Source organism: Sciurus carolinensis, chromosome 16 (genome assembly GCF_902686445.1).
Source record: "Sciurus carolinensis chromosome 16, mSciCar1.2, whole genome shotgun sequence".
Lineage (NCBI taxonomy): Eukaryota > Metazoa > Chordata > Mammalia > Rodentia > Sciuridae > Sciurus > Sciurus carolinensis.
Window position 1 is genome coordinate 35,855,872 of NC_062228.1, and position 20,507 is coordinate 35,876,378.

The following is a 20,507-nucleotide window of genomic DNA, read 5'->3' on the forward strand; positions in this document are numbered from 1 at the left end:
TAAACAGACTAATTAAACACAAACTTAGTTAAGTGATTAGTGAGGATCCACTCACAGTGGAAACTAGGTTTACCCAGTCCAAGTTAAATGATGCACCTTCATCATATAAACCAGCAGAAGATTTTACCATTAAAACCATTTGTTCTTTTTTCCTATGTGGGTAACCATTCATTTAACTAAAATTAATTTTAAAGCAGAAAAGATAATAAAAAGTTGATGATTTAGCAAATGTTTTAAGTGTCAAGTGACTCTGGCCTAAAATGTTTACAAATTTTAAAAAATTAAATGCCACTATTTTTATTATTCTCTCAAAACTGACCTCTTTCCTCCTAAATCTATTTTGTCCTTTTTTGTCTCCACACATCTGAATTCTAGAGACACATTATGACTCTATTCATATAGGTAAATTTAGCCTGTTGACAACTAATATTCTTTAGCAATTACTCTTGTGTTTTACATATAGGAATTAGGAATATCTCCCTTAGCTGGCTATAAACATTTTATTTTAAAAATCCAAATGTTAAAAATCACCACAGTTGTTTGTTTTGCTTTCTTTGATGACTGTTCTTGCTTAGTTGATAATTTTCTTAATTAAAAAAGTGGTCATGGCATATTACTGGAAATTTTCCTAATAACCACTGTGATATTCTGTGCTGTCCAGAATATGTAGGGCTTTGAGGTCTCAGGTCAGAAGTCACTAAAATCACCTTAGATTTTTAAATTGTTCCAGTAGAATTAAAGTACATATATATGCAGCATTTTACATATTGATTCATTTCTATAAGTTTGTATTTCAGCTCTTGGAAATTTTGAATACTTTTTAAAAATTATTTAATATATCAGGGAAAAAACTGCATTTATCAGAATAGACCATAAACATCAATATATTTGTCAGACCTTTTTTTTCCTTGGCTAGAATATCTACTTTGATGTATATTTACAATGAACTTTATCACCTTAAGAAATACAAATTATTACTCCAGGTTGGCATTTATGAACAAGGGAACATGATAATTTTTATAACTAAGATTTCAAGAGATTTCTCAGAAACCTATCCAGATATCAATTAAAATATCAGCAAAGAAAAGCAAATTTTTTTAATTTTTAATTTCATCATTTATCAAAAAAGCCTTGAACCCTTGATTTTAATAGAATCCTAATTATTCTGAATAACTTTCATATAAGAAACAAATATATCAGTATCTGGAACACAGTCTCTTTTTCCATCTTTTTACCCTACCTAGGAAGAAGAATCATAACTCAGTCACCTTATTTAATAAATAAAGAACTTATTTAATAAATAAGAGAACTTTCATCACTAACACTTGAAAAAATAAAGGCAAATATGACAGTATAACAAAAGCATGATTCTCTTAGGCAGCCAGAAAATTACCAGAAGGCCATTAAAGAAGGAACACAATTTGGGTAGGTCATATGAATGGGATCAAAATTGCAATGGGTTACACCCCAAGTTAATATGTCAAAATACACCCTACAGTCATGTATATCTGAAAAACAAATAAGACAAAAGGAGTATGTGCCCATTAGTAAGAGGAAACACTACTAGCCAAATCATTTGTATGTTAGGGTCCCTGTACAGTGAAATATATGTAATATTAAAGCTATCTTGAATAATATTTTTCTTTCAAAGCCTTAGTTTTTTCATAGTTATTAACTTCTACCATTCATGCTATATATCCAACTTGCCATTCTCAAAATTACAAGTTCTCCTTATAGAAAACCATTATTCCCTACCTATCATTTTCTTATAGGAAAAGTAATTTATCACTCATACATATAAACCAAAATATGTTTTTTCATTTAGCATCCCCCACCACATAAGCAGTGAGAATATCCTGAAATTTTCACTCTGCTAAATATAACTCTTAACCATCTGAAATGAGCCAGAGGACCTGAACCTATTCTAGAGTAGGTCAGGGGCTAGTCCGTATCCAGAATGCTAACTTTTTCATAATCTATCCAACAGGGATATAATTAGATTAAACTCTTCTGTAGCAAATTGGTGACTTTCCATGAAGATCCACAAGATTAACCACTTTATCTTACAGAAGGACTGCTAAATAAGTCCAGGCTTTGGGTATAGAATGGGAACATTACAAAGCCTAAGATATGCTCAACAAGCTCAAACACCACAAAAATTAAGTGTAGCTGATAGCCTATATTTACAAAAATCAACAAGTGCCATGTTAACTGGAATCTTCAACTGGATATAAAATGTTATAAATTCCAAAATTACAAGCTGTATTGTAGAGAGACATATTATAGTGAGGCAAATAGTAAAAGAAAGGAACAACTAACATTGGAAAAGGTTATTTTATGCCATAAGAAATCCTTTTTATAGGTGCAGTAGACAAATAATCACACTTTTTTTCAACTGTAGACAAGATCTCAGGTGATGATAAAGGGTGTGGGATTTGGAATAAGGTTGCTGAAATTAAAATCTCAGTTCCACCATTTAGTAGCTATGTTTATTTTTTCAATCAAATTGCTTAACTCTCAATTTCCTGAATATAAAGAGGTAACAATTATGGTGAAGAAATATTAAAATAATATGCAATAAACTATGCCACAGTTTTGGCACACCTCAAGTATTTAATACCTGTTAATTCCATATTTTGTCATCTTTTCATGTTCTTTGTCTCCATTTTAATCAATGGCAATATAGTATTGTTTGAGAACTATCAATTTGAGATTAACAGATACTTTTTGGAACAATTTTCTCTTCCAGAGTTAAACAAAACATTGGTTATTTGCCTGTGTCCTTTCATCGCATTTTTATAGAGATGCTAAAGTTAGGTCAGTGCCAGAGGGAGTTACAAATAATACTATTAATATGAAAATTCCTCATGGTTTAAAATCTTTCAAGGAAAAAGAATTCAGTATTCTTTTGAGAAACACATGTTTTTTCACATAAAATACTTTTTCTTCAGCTAATGTATTTTCTTTATATGCTTTTCCTACCTCTTAGGTCAGCATATTAGCATTATGAAGTTTTATTTTTGACAAACAGATGTCAGAGCTACAGTTGTGATAGGGTGTCCTGTCTAGTATTCAGACTGTAAAATGGGTTCAATAGCTTACTTAAAAATACAATGTATCAGAATTATTATAATGTAATTTATCCTATATTGTCTTATTCCTTAATTCAGGATTGTAAATTACAACATAACCTGCTTTAGAATGACATTAGCTAGTCAAAATTGCATGTCAGGATGGTGTTTTCCTGGAAAATATGAATAAAAAAAAAAGAATGAATAAACCTTAAAAGTTTTTTTTTTTATTGTAAACAAATGGGATACATGTTTTTTGTATATTAAAGGCATACCATTTGTGTAATCATAAATTTACATAGGGTAATGTTGTTTGATTCATTGTTATTTTTTTCCTTCCCCTCCACCCCTCCCACCCCTCTTTTCTCTCTATACAGTCCTTCCTTCCTCCATTCTTGCCACCCTCCTTAACCCTAACCCTAAACCTAACCCTAACCCTAACACTAATCCCTCCCATCCCCCATTATAAAAGTTTATTTTTTAATTGCATAATTTATTTTGGAAAGTAAGACCATGATGCAGTCACAGAAGACCACAAGCATTTGAATCTGGTGGTTCGGGTGTCTGATATTGAAAATCTTTTTAATGTATTCATTATAAATTGTTCAAGATTCTTATTTATCATTGATGCTTTACCTTTAGGTAGCCTATGTATTTATGTGGCACAAATTGATACAGTATTCTGTTGTCCAGTACCATATTTCAACTGGAAAATGTTAGAAGTCCAAGGTCTGATACATTTGGAGGATTAAGATTTTTTTCACGCGTACATTCATTATTGCAACAGATATGTGTTGAGCACCTAATATGTGCCAGGGCCAAGGTCTCTTAGAACATAGAGGTGAATAGCGCAGACCAAAATCTCAGCACTCGTGAAATGAAATCCTAGTAGGGGAGTACAAGCAATGAATATAATAAGTAAATTATTTAATATTATATAATTGTGAGGAAGTGACAAGTAGTGTGGGGCAGGGGAGGAGTGATGGGAGGAACAGGGAAAGCTGATTAAGAGGAATAGTGTTCAGTAATAAAGCTATTACTCTTTTTCAAGAAACTAGTTATATCCAGCAGAAGAGTAGGGTAGATTGTCATTTATTCTTCTTAGAACCAGACATTCATACTGTACATTTCTTTAATGTATAAAATACATAATAAATATATTTCAAGCATTTAAAAAAAAAGGAATAGTGATTGCCAAGGAAAGGCATTCAAATCACTTTTATGTCATAGTGGGCCTTTATGAGAAAGTGTCATTTAAACAAAGATTTGAAAGAGGTAAAGGAGTTAAACAAGTAGTTCATCTTTGTAAGAACATTCCAGACAAAGGAGACAACCAGGGCACAGACTCCTTAGCTATAAGCATTCCTTGAATCTCCATGGTAAAAAGAATAGTATATTGAAAGGTCTGAAAGAGGAAAGTTAAACTGTAGAAGATGAAGTCATGAATTAAACGTGGGGTAAGGAGTGTAAACAAGGTAGGACAGAGGACAAGCTTTTATTCTGAGTAAAACAGTGCACTGTGAAAGAAATAACAGGAGGGAAGCCAAATAGAAGTAATTCAGGCAAGAGATAATGGCGATTTGGACCAAGATGACAATGGGAGCAGAAATAAGTGCTTGGATTATGGATATATTTTTATTCTGATTATATATTTGATTCATTGGAAGACTGAATATAGAATATGAGAAAAAAGTACTAAAACTGTAGTGTTGCTGACTGACGACATGGAAAGATGGTGTTGCCAAAACTGAGATGGAACAGAGATGGGGGTAAAATTAAGGATTCTGTTTTGAATTCATTGTTTATATTGTAACGTCTCTTAGACATGGAAATAATGATGCTGAGTATGTAGTTGGATATGGACCTAGAGTTCAAGGATTAGAATTCTACACTGAAGGTACAAATTTGAAGAAATGTTAAGGACTGATTTGAGTCAATTTTATCATACATGACTCCTATATTCTTTTTTTATTTCCCTTCTGGATCAAGGATTAGTAGGCGCTCTTTTTTTATTACCAGTAAACATAAAAGAAAACCTCAAACCATGTTCTGTGCAAACAAAGACATTAACTAAATATAAATTAGCAAGCACAGGAAAATTGTTCATACAATTTGTTTTGCATGCCCTCTTGAGTATTTAGGTAATTCAACCACTACTTCACATGGATGTTTGATTTAAGAAAAACAATAGAATCACAAAAATTAAAAGGATTCTTTGAGTTTTTTGAAAAGATAACAAATCTCTCAATTCTTGAGCCAGACTGAATAAGAAAAGAGGTTAAAAAAAGCTGAGCATGGTGGTGCATGCCTACAGTTCCAGCTACATAGGAAGCTGAGATCACTTGATCCCAAGAGTTGGAGGCCAGCCTGAGCAACAAAGCAAGACACAGTTTCAAAAAAAAAGGAGAGAGGAAGAAGTGAATAACTAAGATCAGAAATTAACAAAACAGACTTTACTAATGACTTTACAAAAATTAAGAGGATTATAAGTGAATAACTATGAACAACTATACATAAACTAATTAAATAAATGTCCTAAAACACACATACAATACCAAAACCACTAATGTAGTTTGGATCTAAGAGGATTATAACCTTTAAGCAATGGGACCAAGTGGGACCTCTTGCTTTTTTTCTTTTGCTTCCCCACCGTGAGGTGAACAGCTTTGTTCCACCAAACACACCCTAACATGATGTGCTGCCTCCCTCTAGGCCCAAGAGTAATGGGGCCAACCCCACAGACTGAAACCTCCAAAACTGTAAGCCAGAACAAATCTTTTCTTTTTATAAGTTGATTATCTCAGGTATTGGTATATTAACAGAAAACTAATATACTGACTCAAGAAGAGATAGACAATTCTCAACAAACATATATCAAGACATTGAATCAATAATCAAAAACCTCCCCCACAAAAACAAAAATCAAGGACCAGATGACTTCACTAGGGAATTCTACCAACCATCTGAAGAGTAGCATCATTACCACTCAAATTCATAAAAAAAAGGATATATCTTAATGCCTTCTGTTAATTCAGCATTATCCTCATACTGAACCCAAAGATACTGTAAGAAAAAAACTATAAACCAATATCCCTTAGGAAAATTGGTACAAAATACTAGCAATATACTAGCAAGCCAAACCAAACTGCACATTTATACACTATGACCACCTAGAATACTTGTATACCTAGAATACAAGTGTTTAACCTAAGAAAATCAGTCATTTTAAAAACAACATTAATAAAGCATGGGGGGAACCACATAATCATTTCAATAGATGTAAAAAGATCCATCTGATAAAATTCTATATCCTTTCATAATAAAAACACACTCAGCAAACTAGAAATAGAAGGAAAGCTCCTTAACATCATAAAGTATATTTATGAAAAGTCTATAACTACCATCACCCTCAGTTATGAAAGACTGAAAACATTCCCCCTAAGATTGAGAATGATCTTTCACTTTCAACCTGCTGTTCAGCTTTGCTCTTTAATTTCCAGGTATAGCAATATGGCAAGAAAAATAAAAGGCATCCAAATTAGAAAGGAAGATGTGCAGATAACATGATTCTATATATAGGAAATATCATCTAATCCATATACTACAAAAAAAAATCTATCATAGCTGATAATTGAATCCAGCAAGGTTATAGGGTATTAAAAAAAACACAAATAAGTCAGCTGTGTTTCCATATACCAGTAATGAATAGTCCAAAATGGAATTTTTTTTAAAAACAGTTCAATGTACCATAACCTTCTGAAGAATAAATTAACTAGGAATAAATTTAACCAAGGAAGTGAAAGAGTTGTCCACTGAAAACTAGAAAATAAAACTGAAAAAGAAATTTTTAAAAATGTAATTAATTAACCGATATCCCTCCTAAACTTGAAGACTTAATATTGTTAAGATGACAGTATTCCCCAAAGCAATCTACAGATTAAAAACAATTCATATCAAAATTTCAAAGGTCTTTTTTGCAGAAATGAAAAGGCTAATCTTCAAATTCATGTAGAACTGCAAAGAACCTAAAAAGCCAAAACAATTTCAAAAATAAAAACAAAGCAAGGGGGGCTTACACTTCTCAAGCTCAAACTCTCCTACAGGAAATCAATAGTGTAGTAGTGGAATAAAGATAGACATATAAATCGAGTAGAATTTAGAGGCTAGAAATAAATTCAAACACCAATTTATTTTGAAAAATATGCCAAGATTCTTCAGTGGGGAAAATAATAGCTTCTTCCACAAATTCTGCTGGGATATCTGTATACGGACATGCAAAAGAATGAAGTTGTACACCACATTTTTAAAAAATTAACTCAAAATGGGTTAGTGATATAAATGTAAGAAATAAAATTATACAAGTCTTAAGAAAAAAGCATAGAACTAAATCTATATTTCCTCAGATTTGGCAGTGGATTCTTAGATTTGACACTAAACAAATTAGTAACAAAAGTTTAAAAAGTAGATTGAATTTCCTAAAAAAAAGGCAGCCCTGTGGAATGTGGGGGAAAAAAATTTTAGAAATCTCACCACTGATACTGCTGTTTTATCCAGAACACATAAAGAACTTTTGCAACAAAACTGCAAAAATACAAACAGCCCAATTTAAAAATGGACTAGATATTTTTCCAAAGAAGAGCCCCAAAACTCAGACTTATCCTACGTCATTGATCATGAAATATAAATCAAAACTACAAATGAGTTAACTCTTTACCATAATAATAACTTTAAAAAGACAAAAAAAAAGTGTCAGGAATGAAGTACTGATACTTTCTACAGCTTTTATGATCTTTGAAAACATTATGCTAAGTGAAAGAAGCCAGAATAGACAAATCCATAGGGATTGAAAGATTGGATGTTATGGAGGATGAGGGTATTGAGAAGTGATTACTTAATGGGTACAAGGTGTGTTTATGGGATGATGAAAACTAGAAAAAAAACAACTGGTGATTGCAAAACAGTTTGAAAATACTTAAGATGACTTAATTTTATACTTTAAAATGGTTAATTATATTTTATGTGAATTTCACCTTAATTTAAAGAAAAATTTGATTGAAATGGGTGCTTTCGTTGAAAACATGGAAATGTAAAATGATACAACCTCTTCTTTGAAAACAGATTTTCCATATTTAAAAGTAAATTTTTAACTTTCTACTCCTTGATCCAGTGTTCATTACCTAGGAATGTAACAAAATAATCTGGGTGCAGTTCTTGATAACACAGATATGTTCACTAAGGTGTTCTTTATAATAAAGATGAGGAAAATGTCTTCATATCTAACATTAGATAGTTTTTAAATGATAAGAGGATACTATGTAGAGAAAATGATGTAATAGCTGCATAGATATCATTTTAGAAAAATAACTTTACATACATAGTAGTATATGTTTTACATTGTATTACCTTTGGTTTTCTAGAATTTTAGTATTCAATAATCTTTCTCTTTGCTTATCTGTTTTTAATAATTCTAATGATTGGCGAGTACTCAATGAAACAATATCAAGTGAAAATAATATTAAACTATCTTAAAAGAGAAAACTTGTATTGATGGACTGATAAAAGTATAAAAGTTTATTTATGTAACAATAACATCACAAAAGAAGGGAAGGAAATGTAGCTATATTAGAGCAAAGTTTTTAGATGTATTTTGAATTAAATTGGTATTAATCTGAACTAGGTGTATTTCAAGGTAAGATGTTAGTTGAAATCCCCAGGGCAATCATTAAGACAGTAACTCTAAAAATATATAGTAAAGGAAACACCAGAGGAATTTAAATGGTATATAGAAAACACTTAACAAAAGAAAGCAGCAATAGAGAAATAAAAGAATTTTATAAACATAAGATGCAGAAAACAAATAGCAAAGGTGGACATAAATACTGCTTTGTCAGTAATTACATTAAATATAAATGAAATAACCACTTCTATCAAAACAGAGATTGGCAGAAAAGGTAAAGGAAATATACTGTCTACAGTATATACTAGACATTAAGACAAAAATTGTTACTAAAGACAAAGATATTTTATTAATAAAAAAGAGACCTAAAATAGATACAACCCTAAATATGCATGCAAACAACAGAGCCCCAAAATACATGAAGAATTAAAAAGAGAAATAGATAATTCAACTATAATGAAAACTTAAATACCTCAGTTTCAGAATTGATCAAACAACTAAGCAGAAGATCAACAAGAAAAATTTGAACAACACTATAAACACTATAAACCAAGTAAACCTAAAAGACATGTATAAAACACTTTAGCCAACAGTGACAGAACACACATTTTCTTTCAAGTGTGCACTGAACATTCTCTAGGATAGACCATATCATAGGTCATTAAAGAAACCTGAATAAAGCAGTTTAAAAGGATTGAAATCATACCATGTATGTTCTCTGACTATAATGGAATGATATTAAAAATAACAGAACAACACTAGAAATCCATAAATGTGTGGAAATTAAACAACACACTCCAAAATAAACAATGGGGCAAAGAAAAAAATCACAAGACATTAGAAAACAGACTGAGGTGAATGGAAAACACACATACACATCATACCAAAATGAATGGAATGCAGCTAAAACTGTTATTATAGGGAAATTTACTGCCGGAAATACTATTATTGAAAATCAGAACAATCTCCAATAAGTAGCCTAATGTTCCACTTTCAGAAACTAGAAAGACTAAAGCAAACTAAACTCAGAAGATGGCAAATAATGATAAGAAATAAGTGAATAAGGAATACAGAAACAGAGAGTAAACCAAACACTGTACTTCTTTTAATTGTTAACAAAATTGACAAACGTTTAAATAGAATGACCATGAAGAAGAGAAGATTCTTTTTATGTTGTTATCTTTTTAGTTTTACATGACAGTAGAATGTATTTTGACATATCATACATACATAGAGTATAACTTCCCATTCTTATAGTTGTACGTGATGTGGAGTTACACTGGTCATGTATTCATATGTGAACACAGGAAAGTCATGTCTGGTTCATTTTACTGTCTTTCCTATTCCCAATCTCCCTTCTTTCCCTTCATTCCCCTTTGTCTAATCCAGTGAACTTCTGTTCTTCCCCACACCCACTCTTATTTGTGTTTTAACATCCACATATTGAGAAGCATTTAGCCTTTGGTTCTTTGGAATTGGTTTATTTCACTTAGTCTCCAGTTCCATCCATTTACCAGCAAATGCCATAATTTCATTCTTCTTTATGACTGAGTAACATTCCATTATGTATATATGCTGTTCTTTATCCATTCATCTGTTGAAGAGCACCTAGGCTGCTTCCACAGGTTAGCTATTGTGAATTGAGCTACTATAATCATGGATGTGGCTGTGTCACTGTAGTATGCTGATTTTAAGTCCTTTAGGTATATGCCAAGGAGTGGGATAACTGGGTCAAATGGTGGGTCCATTCCACATTTTCTTAGGAATCTCCATACTGCTTTCCAGAATGTTTGCACTAATTTGCACTCCCTCCAGCCATGTATGAGTGTACCTTTTTCCCCACATGATCACCAGCATTTATTGTTACTTGTATTCTTGATAATTGCCATTTGTATTTTTTCTATGATATTTTTTCAGTTCCTTAGCCTATTTATTGATTGGGTTATTTAAGTTTTTTGAGTGCTTTATATATCCTGGAGATTAATGCTCTGAGGAGCAGGTGGCAAAGACTTTTCTCCCATTCTATAGGCTATTCATGTTCATAATTTTTTCCTTTGCTCTGAAGAAGCTTTTTAGTTTGATACCATCCCAATTGATTCTCTTTTTTAATATTTTTAGTTTTAGATGGACACAGTACCTTTATTTTTATGTGGTGCTGAGGATTGAACCCAGTGCCTCACACATGCTAGGCAAGTGCTCTACAATTCCAGCCCCCATTTTTTCTTTATTTTACTTCTTTATTTTACTTCTTGCACTTTACAAGTCTTGTTGAGGAGTAAGCCAACATGATGGAGATTTGGGCCTACTTTTTCTTCTGGTAGGTATAGGGTCTCTGGTTAAATGCCCAGATCCTTGGTCTACTTTGAGTTTTGTGCAGGGTGGGATATAGGGGTTTAATTTCATTTTGCTACATATGGATTTCCAATTTTCCTAGCACCATTTGTTGACAAGGCTGTCTTTTCTCAAATGTATGTTTATGGCACCTTTGTCTAGTAAGAGATAATTCTATTTGTGTGGGTTTGTCTTGTGTTTCTACTCTGTACCATTGGTCTTCACGGTATTGGTGCCAATACCATGCTGTTTTTGTTACTGTTGCCCTGTAGTATAATTTTAAGATCTGGTTTTGTGGTGTCTTCTGCCTCACTTTTCTTGCTGAGTATTGCCTTGGCTATTCTGGACCTTATTTTTTCAAGTGAATTTCATTACTGCTTTTTCTGTTTTCTATGAAGAACATCATTGGAATTTTAATAGGAATTGCATTAAATCTGTAGAGTGCTTTGGTAGTATGACCATTTTGCAATATTTATTCTGCCTATCCTCCAGGAACATGAGAGATCTTTCCATCTTCTAAGGTCTTCATTCTTTCTTTAGTGTTCTTACAGTTTTCATTGTAGAGGTCTTTCACCCCTTGTTAGATTGAGTCCCCAAAATTTTTTAAGGCAATTGTGAATGGAATACTTTTTCTAATTCCTCTTTCTCTTGATTCATCACTGATGTATAGGAACACAATTGATTTATTGGTGTTAATTTTATATTCTTCTTTGCCAAATTCATGTATGAGCTCTAGAAGCTTTCTGGTGGAGTATTTTGGGTCTTCTAAATATAGAATCGTGTCTTCAGCATATAGGGATAGTTTGAGTTCTTTTCCTATTCGTATCCCTTTAATTTCTTTCATCCAATTATTCAGGCTAGAGTTTTAAGGATGATGTTGAATAGAAGTGGTGAAAGAGGGCATCCCTGTGTTGTTCCAATTTTTCTCCAATTAGATTGATGTTGGCCTTGGGTTTAGCATATATAGCTATTACATTGTTGAGGTGTTTTTACTATCCCTAGTTTTTCTAGTGTTTTGAACATGAATGGATGCTGTATTTTGTCAAATGCTTTTTCTATATCTATTGAGATAATCATGCAGTTCTTGTCTTTTTTAAGTCTATTGATGTGATAAATTATGTTTATTGATTTCCATATGTTGAACCAACCTTGCATCCCTGGGATGAACCCCACTTGATCATCTTTTTGATATGTTTATGTATGCAATTTGCCATTATTTTATTAAGGATTTTTGCATCTATGTTCATCAGGGATATTGGTCTGAAGTTTTCAGGAAAAAGAGAAGATTCTAAGTAACTAAAATCCAGAATGAAAAAGGAAGCCACTACTAACCTTACAGACATGTAAATGAAGATACATAAATAACAAATAAGCACATGAAAAGGAGCACATCATTAGTAACCAGGAAAATGCATATAAAAACCCCAATGACATGCCATTGTACAACCTTGAAGATGGCTATTAAAAAATACACTAAAAAGTGTTATCAAGGATGAAGAAAAATTGAAACCTTCATATAATGCTGGCAGGAATATGTAAAGGTGCAACTACTTTATTATTTTATAAACATATATATGTTTAATTGACATAATTATATACATATGGAATACAATTTGACATTTCAGTACATATATACAACATGTAATTATTGATCAGGGCAATTAGTATAGCCATCATCTCAAAACATTTCTTATTTCTTCGTGTAGGGAACAGTCAGAATCATTCTGCCATTTTGAAATATACAATTAATTGTTGTCAACTGTAATTATCCTGCTGTACTATAGAACATTAAAAGTTATTTCTACTATCAGTTGTACTTCTGTATCTGTAGTACAACTACTTTGGAAAATAGTTTGTACTTCCTAAAGATGTTAAACACTCTTATGTATGTAATTAAAAGACAGGAAAACGAAGGGAAAAAATAACAGAATGAATCAAACAGCATTACCCTATGTAAATTTATGATTACACAAATGGTATGCCTTTACGCCATGTACAAACAGAGAAACAACATGTATCCCATTTGTTTACAATAAAAAAAAATAAAGACAGGAAAACATAGATAGATTCTAAAAATTGTATACTAATGTCCACAGAAGTATTTTTCATGACAACAAAAAAGAGGAAACCACTCAAATATCCATTAAGAAATGAATGAAACAAAATGTAGTATACATCATATAATAGAACACTATTCGCAATTAATTATTGAAACATGCTATATAGCATGGATGAATCTTGAGAACATATTAAATGAAAGAAGCCAGTAACAATAGACCACATATTATTTGGTTGCATTTATGTGAAGTCTTCAAAATAGGCAAATCTGTAGAGAGAGAAAACAGATTAGAGATTTCCTTCAGTGGGAAGTATGGGAGTTGAAACAAGAATACCCCTAGTAGATATGGAATTTGTTTTTCAAGTAATGTAAATGTCCTAAAATTATACTGTAGTAATGGCTAAACTCTTTGAATATACTCAAAACCACTTAAGTGTATACTTTAAATGGGTGATATAAATAATATGTGAATCAGATTTGGGAATCAAATGTTTTCTGTAAAAAGTAAGTCATTAATGTTAATGAACTGGGTGTTAATTTCACATTTTTATACTTAAAGAATAAGTTTTATTACCTGAATGTTTAACATTTTCTCATTTTAACATTTGATGGGAACAATGTTTCCAAAGATGTTTTTTGTTTTGCATTGTTTTAAAAAATCTAGCTGGACAACTCAGCCAATCAGCACATTTAGCTCTCCAACTACCATACAACGTACTTGGTTTAGGTCGAAGTGCAAATTTTCTTGACCATCTTTATGTTGGTATTCCCCGACCTTCTGGAGAAACAGTAAGTAAAAATATAATTGTTTACAATTATGACCTTAAATATTCACTGTTTAAATATGTCAATTCAATCATTTGAATCCGATTTGGATTCAAATAATTTGAATATTTTTATTCCCTTAAAGTAACAAGAACTGATAGGTGTTGACCTATCTAAGCTTATCTTACTAAATAGCACTTCATGATTTGAAGATATTGTATAGTTTTTCATTTCATTCCCCCATAAATTTTATGGCTTCCTATTCTGTCCTGCTTTTTCTTCTAACAGTTTTCAACACCTAACATGTAAATATTTTACTGACATAGGCATAATATACTAATATATAAGTAAAATATGTAAAAATACTACCTATAATAGTATTTTACTCATGTTAGTAAAATAATATTTTACCCATTTTATCAGTCTCCCCTCAATGTGCACTTGTACATAGCACTTAAACGGCACCTGCTAAGTATTTTTGCCCAATCCATATTTGCTGAGTGAATGAATTCATAAGATACAAATATAATATAAAAATATAAGAAAATTTTTCAAACATTTGACACAAAAGTTCTATTTTGGACCTATATATGTAAATTTAGTTTAATTCATACTTGGGATTTCATCATCCCATAGTATTTGAAATTCTTCCTTGCTTACTTAGAATAATTGTGTTTCTTATATACCCTAGATGTTAAATGTTCTTAAATTCTTTTTTTCAGTCTGTACGAAAACAAGAGTGGACTGCAATCATTCCAAATTCCCAGCTAATTGTCATTCCATACCCTCACAATGTCCCTCGAAGGTAATGTTCTTGCTTGAACTGAGTTTAGTAAAGATACTGTCAACTCTGTATCACAGATACAGTAATGTTTTTAAAAATTTGTTATTCCTAAGGGCTGGGGATTATAGTTCATTTTTTAATTAAATTGATTCTATTCTTCCTAAAGTAGGTGATGAAGTTATTCACTAACATTTAAATTTTGATGGGAAAAATATGCCAGTCTGATATAAATATGTGAAAATAATAAAGAGAAATGCCATTATTTACCTATGACTCGGTAACCAATGAGGTCCTACTTATTATTTTCAAAATATAGGCTTTTTTGTCTTCCCCCAAATCCCACTCCTACCCCTGGGCTGGAGATTGAACCCAAGGGCCTTGTGCATACCACTAAGCTACACTCTCAGCCCTGTTCTTTATTAAATTTTTGAATGAGATCTATTGTGGTGTGCTAGACCAGCTCATGACACCTCAACAACTAACTCTGTGCATCTTTTTCCATTTCTATTCAGCAAAGTCACATTGAAATCAGTTATGGTGGGAGAATGTACTCTCTGAAAACTGGCAAATGCCATAAATCAGATCTATCTCTGCCTACCCTGCCAGAGAACCAGTTTACTACCACACCTATATATGGATTTTTATGCTAGATTTATGGCCTTTAGAAACAAGCTACTTGAGAAAATGAACTTTATTACCGCATTATGCTTCAACATCAATAGAAACAGTTTCACTCGAAACCTAGTTCAGGTTTGTTTTGTTTTATTCTGTTTTGTTTTGAGACAGAGTTGCCCAGGCTGGTCTTGAAATCCAGGGTTCAAGTAACCCTGCTGTCTCAGCCTCCCATTTAGCTGGGACTGCAGGCATGCACTTCTGCATCTGGCCCTGGTTCATGTTTTTTAAATAAGCCTGTATTGTATATTTGTGTTAGTTTTCTATACATGAAATTTATAACAAACTAGAAAACCTGGATGATGAGTATGAAACTATATAAAGTATGATACTTCTATACAGTACAATATCATGACTCATTTATATTTACTGCCATGGAATGGTAAGAAAAAAAGGGCAAAAAAGTATGTATAATCAACAACCACTGTAATCTAAAAGGTATCTATGTATGTATATCTCTGAAAAGAGTATGCAGGAAACTGGTACAAGCAACAGCCTCTGAGGATTTGTTTTGTGTCCTTTGATATTTTTTTTAACCAAAATGGCTATATTACTTTTTTAAAAAAATATTTAAAAAGCAGAACCGAAAAGATCTCATGAAAGAACTTTTTTTAAATAGGAGTAAGGTACAAAGAATACCTCAACTGATATTTATTTACTCTTCTGAATTTCTAGAATTCTGCCATAGTTTTCTCCCATAACCTCAACATTGTTTATATTTCTCTTGTTCTTTCTGAAGAAATGTTCTTTTCAAATATATGTACATAATAAAGATCAAATTGATTTTAGTTTGAGGTATATTTTGAGATTTATTGACAAGAGACCAACTTCTGAACCAATAAATTTTAATTATCCCAAAATATATCAATAGCTACTTGCTATTCATCAGAATGATTTTACCTTTATTAAAGTTTTAAAATGGAAATATATCCATTTTCTGTTTCCATGGAGAACAAAATATTCTATGTATATAACCACCTGCAGTGTTGGTGATAAAGATCTTGGCTTTAGGCTTTTTGGGGCTTGCAAGTGTTGTGTTATATGTACTGTTTTAAGCAAGAAGAACTAGTTCTGTTTATGTTGATGACCTTAAGTCTGTATTCTGACATTAACACTGAGGGACTGAAGATGATTTTGTAAGAATTCTCAATATAAAAGTTGTTATAATATTGTAAACCCTCTAAACATGATACAAAAATAGTAGAAGTCTTGCACATGCCATCTATGTGTATATCCATTCAGACGTATAGTTGTTTCAGTTGGTCATACTACATGTGTGGACAAAGGCAAAAAAAGAAGACACAGAAAGTTTACTGAACTCATGACTACATATCCTTAAGAGTTCAAAGTTTCAAATTTAGCAGATCAGTCAAAATGTGAAAAAGATGTCTTTGGTTATCCAAAGTACCCTTGATAAGTTAATAATATTTCTTAGGTGGGCACAGTGGCACATGCCTGTAATCCCAGCTACTCCAGAGGCTGAGGCAGGAGGACCACAATTTCAAGGCTGGCCTTCTTAACTTTGCATGACTATTTCTAAAGTAAATTAAATAAATAAAAATAGCTGGGGATGTTGTAGAGCATCCCTGGGTTCAATCCTTGATAGCACAAAAAGTAATACCAATTTTTAGAGAGTCAAACTTGGAAAAAGAAAAATATCAAAATATCTCATCAAAAATTCTACTTCAGGTAGCTGGTACTGGTAGCTCAGTGGTAAAGTACTTGCCAAGCATGCATGAGGCCCTGGGTTCAATCCTCAGTATAAGACAAAAAAATTCTACCTGGTTTATAACAAAAATATGAACTCTGCAGGAGTAATATTCTTAGCACTATCAAAATTTAATTGCTTTTGTTTTACTTATAGTTAATGGTTAGGTGAATGAGTGATTTAATGAATGGTTCATTTCATTAATAAGCTATTTTGCTTTGGGGTCTTAGTTTAAGCTTATTAAGTTAACATCTGTAATTTTAATTTTTCTGTTTTTATCTACAGCTGGAGTGCCAAACTATATCTTACACCAAGTAATATTGTTCTACTTACTGCTATAGCTCTCATTGGTGTCTGTGTTTTCATCTTGGCAATAATCGGCATTTTACATTGGCAAGAAAAGGTTTGTTTATTTAAATGAAACATTAACTTTGGTTAATTTATTATATGTATTGATTGCTCTTTAAAATCAGAATTAAAGAGCTGGGAATGTGGCTCAATGGGAAAGGACATACCTAGCACATATGAGACCATGGATCCACCCCCTAGCACCACAAAAACAGACAAAAAGGTACTAAATACATTACTAGTAGGTTCATTCTGATAATGCCCCCAATAAAAGGGCTTATTTGAGGGGCTGGGGAGATAGCTCAGTCGGTAGAGTGCTTGCCTTATAAGCACCCTGGGTTCAATCCCCAGCACCCAAAAAAAAAAAAAGGGCTTATTTGAGTCACAAAAGTGAAAGGTTTTGTTGTTACACCTACTCTCTTTGGATTGTCATGTCAATTACAATCATTTTTGCTAACTAAAATTACTGTTTTATATTAGTCTTTTAACATAAAAAAGAACATGATAATTCATAGTGTTCATAGATTTGTCATTTGAAAATAGTCACTCTTTATATATCAAAAACAGTAACATAAAGTTACATATTCAGGTAACTTCAAGACCAAGGATCATCCTGTGTACTTTGATCAGAATTATCAAAACATAGTCTAAAATATTAACATAGCTCTTGACCTAAGAAAGAAAGGAAATTAATTTCATTAATTTTTCACAACAATTATAATGTTGTGGCCAAAAATTGAAGTTTTAAACGCAAGTATATATTTGACTGTGCATACACAGTATCGCCAGTGGCACTGTAGTTCTACTTCTTTGACCAACTTTTCACCTATGCTGGCTGCTGCCATCTCCCATTCTCTCAAGGCAAGCTTTCCACAGTATCTGCCCTAGGCCTTCTTTCTATACTTCCCCTGCCAATTTCATCTAATAATAGCTTCAGATATTAACTCAAAATATTTGCAACCCTCATCTCTGTCTAAAGGTCTCTTCCCATCTTACAAGCACCTCAAAATTAGTATTCTAAAGACTCCTATCTCCTCTTTCTTAACTACAAGATTTAGTCATTTACCCTATTGATTCTACCTCCACTAAGAATCTCATCAGGCCAGGCACATACCTATAATCCCAGTGACTCAGGAGACTGAGGCAGGAGGATCTCCATGATGACCAGCCTAGGCAGCATAGCAAGACCCTGTCTCAAAATAAAAAATAAAAAGGGTTGGGGGTGCAGCTTGGTGGTGAAACACTTCAGTACAGCCAAAAACAAGTTATTCCTACCACCACTTCTTCATATCAGCCCATTCTTACATTATCCCTCCTCGTCCTCCAATTTCATTCTTCCCTTCTCCACTTATCAAACTGCTGCCTGATTGTTCTTCATTAAGTTTAGCCTTAATTATATCACTGTCTTGCTCAAAAACCTCTGGGGACTGTCCACTGCCTGAAATGTGTAAACTCCTTAGCCCAGCCTTCACATTTTTTCCAGTATACCTTTTCCAACCTTATTTCTTACCAGTTCTTTTCATATATTCCATTTTCATTCCAGACTTTTCATGATCACTCATGTTGTACTCCCCTTCCTGCCCCATTTCCACCAATGCTGTCTTTTCCAAGCTTTCCTTTTCCTCATTCAAACCCAGAAGTAATCTCTCTCTCAGAAGGAACATTTTTCAGGGCTGGAGTTGTGGCTCAGTGATAGAGCATTTGCCTAGCATGTGTGAGGCACTGGGTTCGATCCTCAGCACCACATAAAAATAAAAATGAATAAAATTATCAGTTTGATAAGTACTAGATATCCCTCGAATCCAAGCCTGCAAACTTTAGAAAAAAAAAAAAAAAAGTAGTAGTAACCTTTTTCACTTTGTATCCTAAAGTACAATATGTTTTGCTCTTTTTTCCCTGAGGCTTTAAGTTCCCGGAGAAAATACAAAACTGAGGGTTTTTTTAATTCTTCAGAATACTGAGCACAGTACCTTGCTGGGAGCAGAAGGTCAATAAATATCTGTTAAATCAATAGGTTAACCAAAAAAACCAAAAACAATATACTTTAATGTAATTAGTTTAGTTCATTTATTAATATCAGTGTTAAGAATTGGAGAAAAATGGAATAGTTGATTCTATTCATATAGAATCTAGTGTATACTTGTATTTTCAAATAAACAACAAGCTAAGTAACATTTTTGTTGGTTTTTAAATTTAAGTAAGATTATTGTATTATAAGATCACACACATTGTCTACTAATTGCTGAGGGAGGGTTTTTTAGGAAATCAATCACTTGTGTTTGAGAAATAAATCTTCTTAACATTTTCTTATCATTTATAAACTAATTTAAAATTCTTTTTGCAGAAAGCAGATGATAGAGAAAAACGACAAGAAGCCCATCGGTTTCATTTTGATGCTATGTGACTTGGCTTTAATAATACATAATGAAATGACTATTCATTTAATAAGCTGAAATGCTAAATCCTGGCCTATAGAAGAAAATAGGGGATTTTGAATATTATTTATAAAAGATGCATCCCTTGGTAATTATTGGAAATATTAAAATAAATACGGTCTGAATGTCTCACAAAGTCTTTTTTTAAAGCACTTTGTAAACAATAATTTAGATTCTTTACTCAGTACTACTGTGCATTTTTGTTCTTTGGTGGAATGTGTTGCATGTACTTTGGTGTTTATGTATTTATAATCTTATTAGAGTAATGATGGAAAAAAAGTCATGTATAAATAAAAATATTTAAATGAGCAGGATTTTTCTTTTGTTCCCCTTGATCTTGCTTCTTATTATAATGGTGCAGATTATACTTTGCAAGTGTATCACAGATTAACATTATTAAACATTCACCTTCAACACAGTTCAGGGGACTCAATGATGGCATACAATGTGATTGCGTACTCTGGCTTTGGAGTCACAGTAAGACTTGCCTTAAACTCCTGGTCCCACAGCTTTAAAGTGATTCTTTGAATTTGGCTATTGCTTAAGTTCTGTAAGCTTCAGTTTTGTTTATACAATGGGACTAATATACCTACTTAATTCACTTAATTTATTGAAAAGATTAATGGGATAATGTATGTAAAGTGCTAAAGCTCAGTG

At 32.3% G+C, this 20,507-nt stretch overlaps 1 protein-coding gene across 2 annotated transcripts in view; it reads left to right on the top strand.

The window, feature by feature from the left end:
* Positions 1–20,164, top strand: part of Itfg1 (integrin alpha FG-GAP repeat containing 1) — a 259,553-nt gene extending 239,389 nt beyond the window's left edge. For both annotated transcript variants that reach the window (XM_047528280.1, XM_047528281.1), the window contains 4 exons: positions 13,803–13,927; positions 14,626–14,708; positions 17,353–17,470; positions 19,760–20,164. In XM_047528280.1, coding sequence (XP_047384236.1) covers positions 13,803–13,927; positions 14,626–14,708; positions 17,353–17,470; positions 19,760–19,819 — 386 coding nt within the window. In that variant the 3' untranslated portion in view covers positions 19,820–20,164. The remainder of the gene's footprint in view (positions 1–13,802; positions 13,928–14,625; positions 14,709–17,352; positions 17,471–19,759) is intronic.
* The last annotated feature ends 343 nt before the right edge of the window (positions 20,165–20,507 follow it).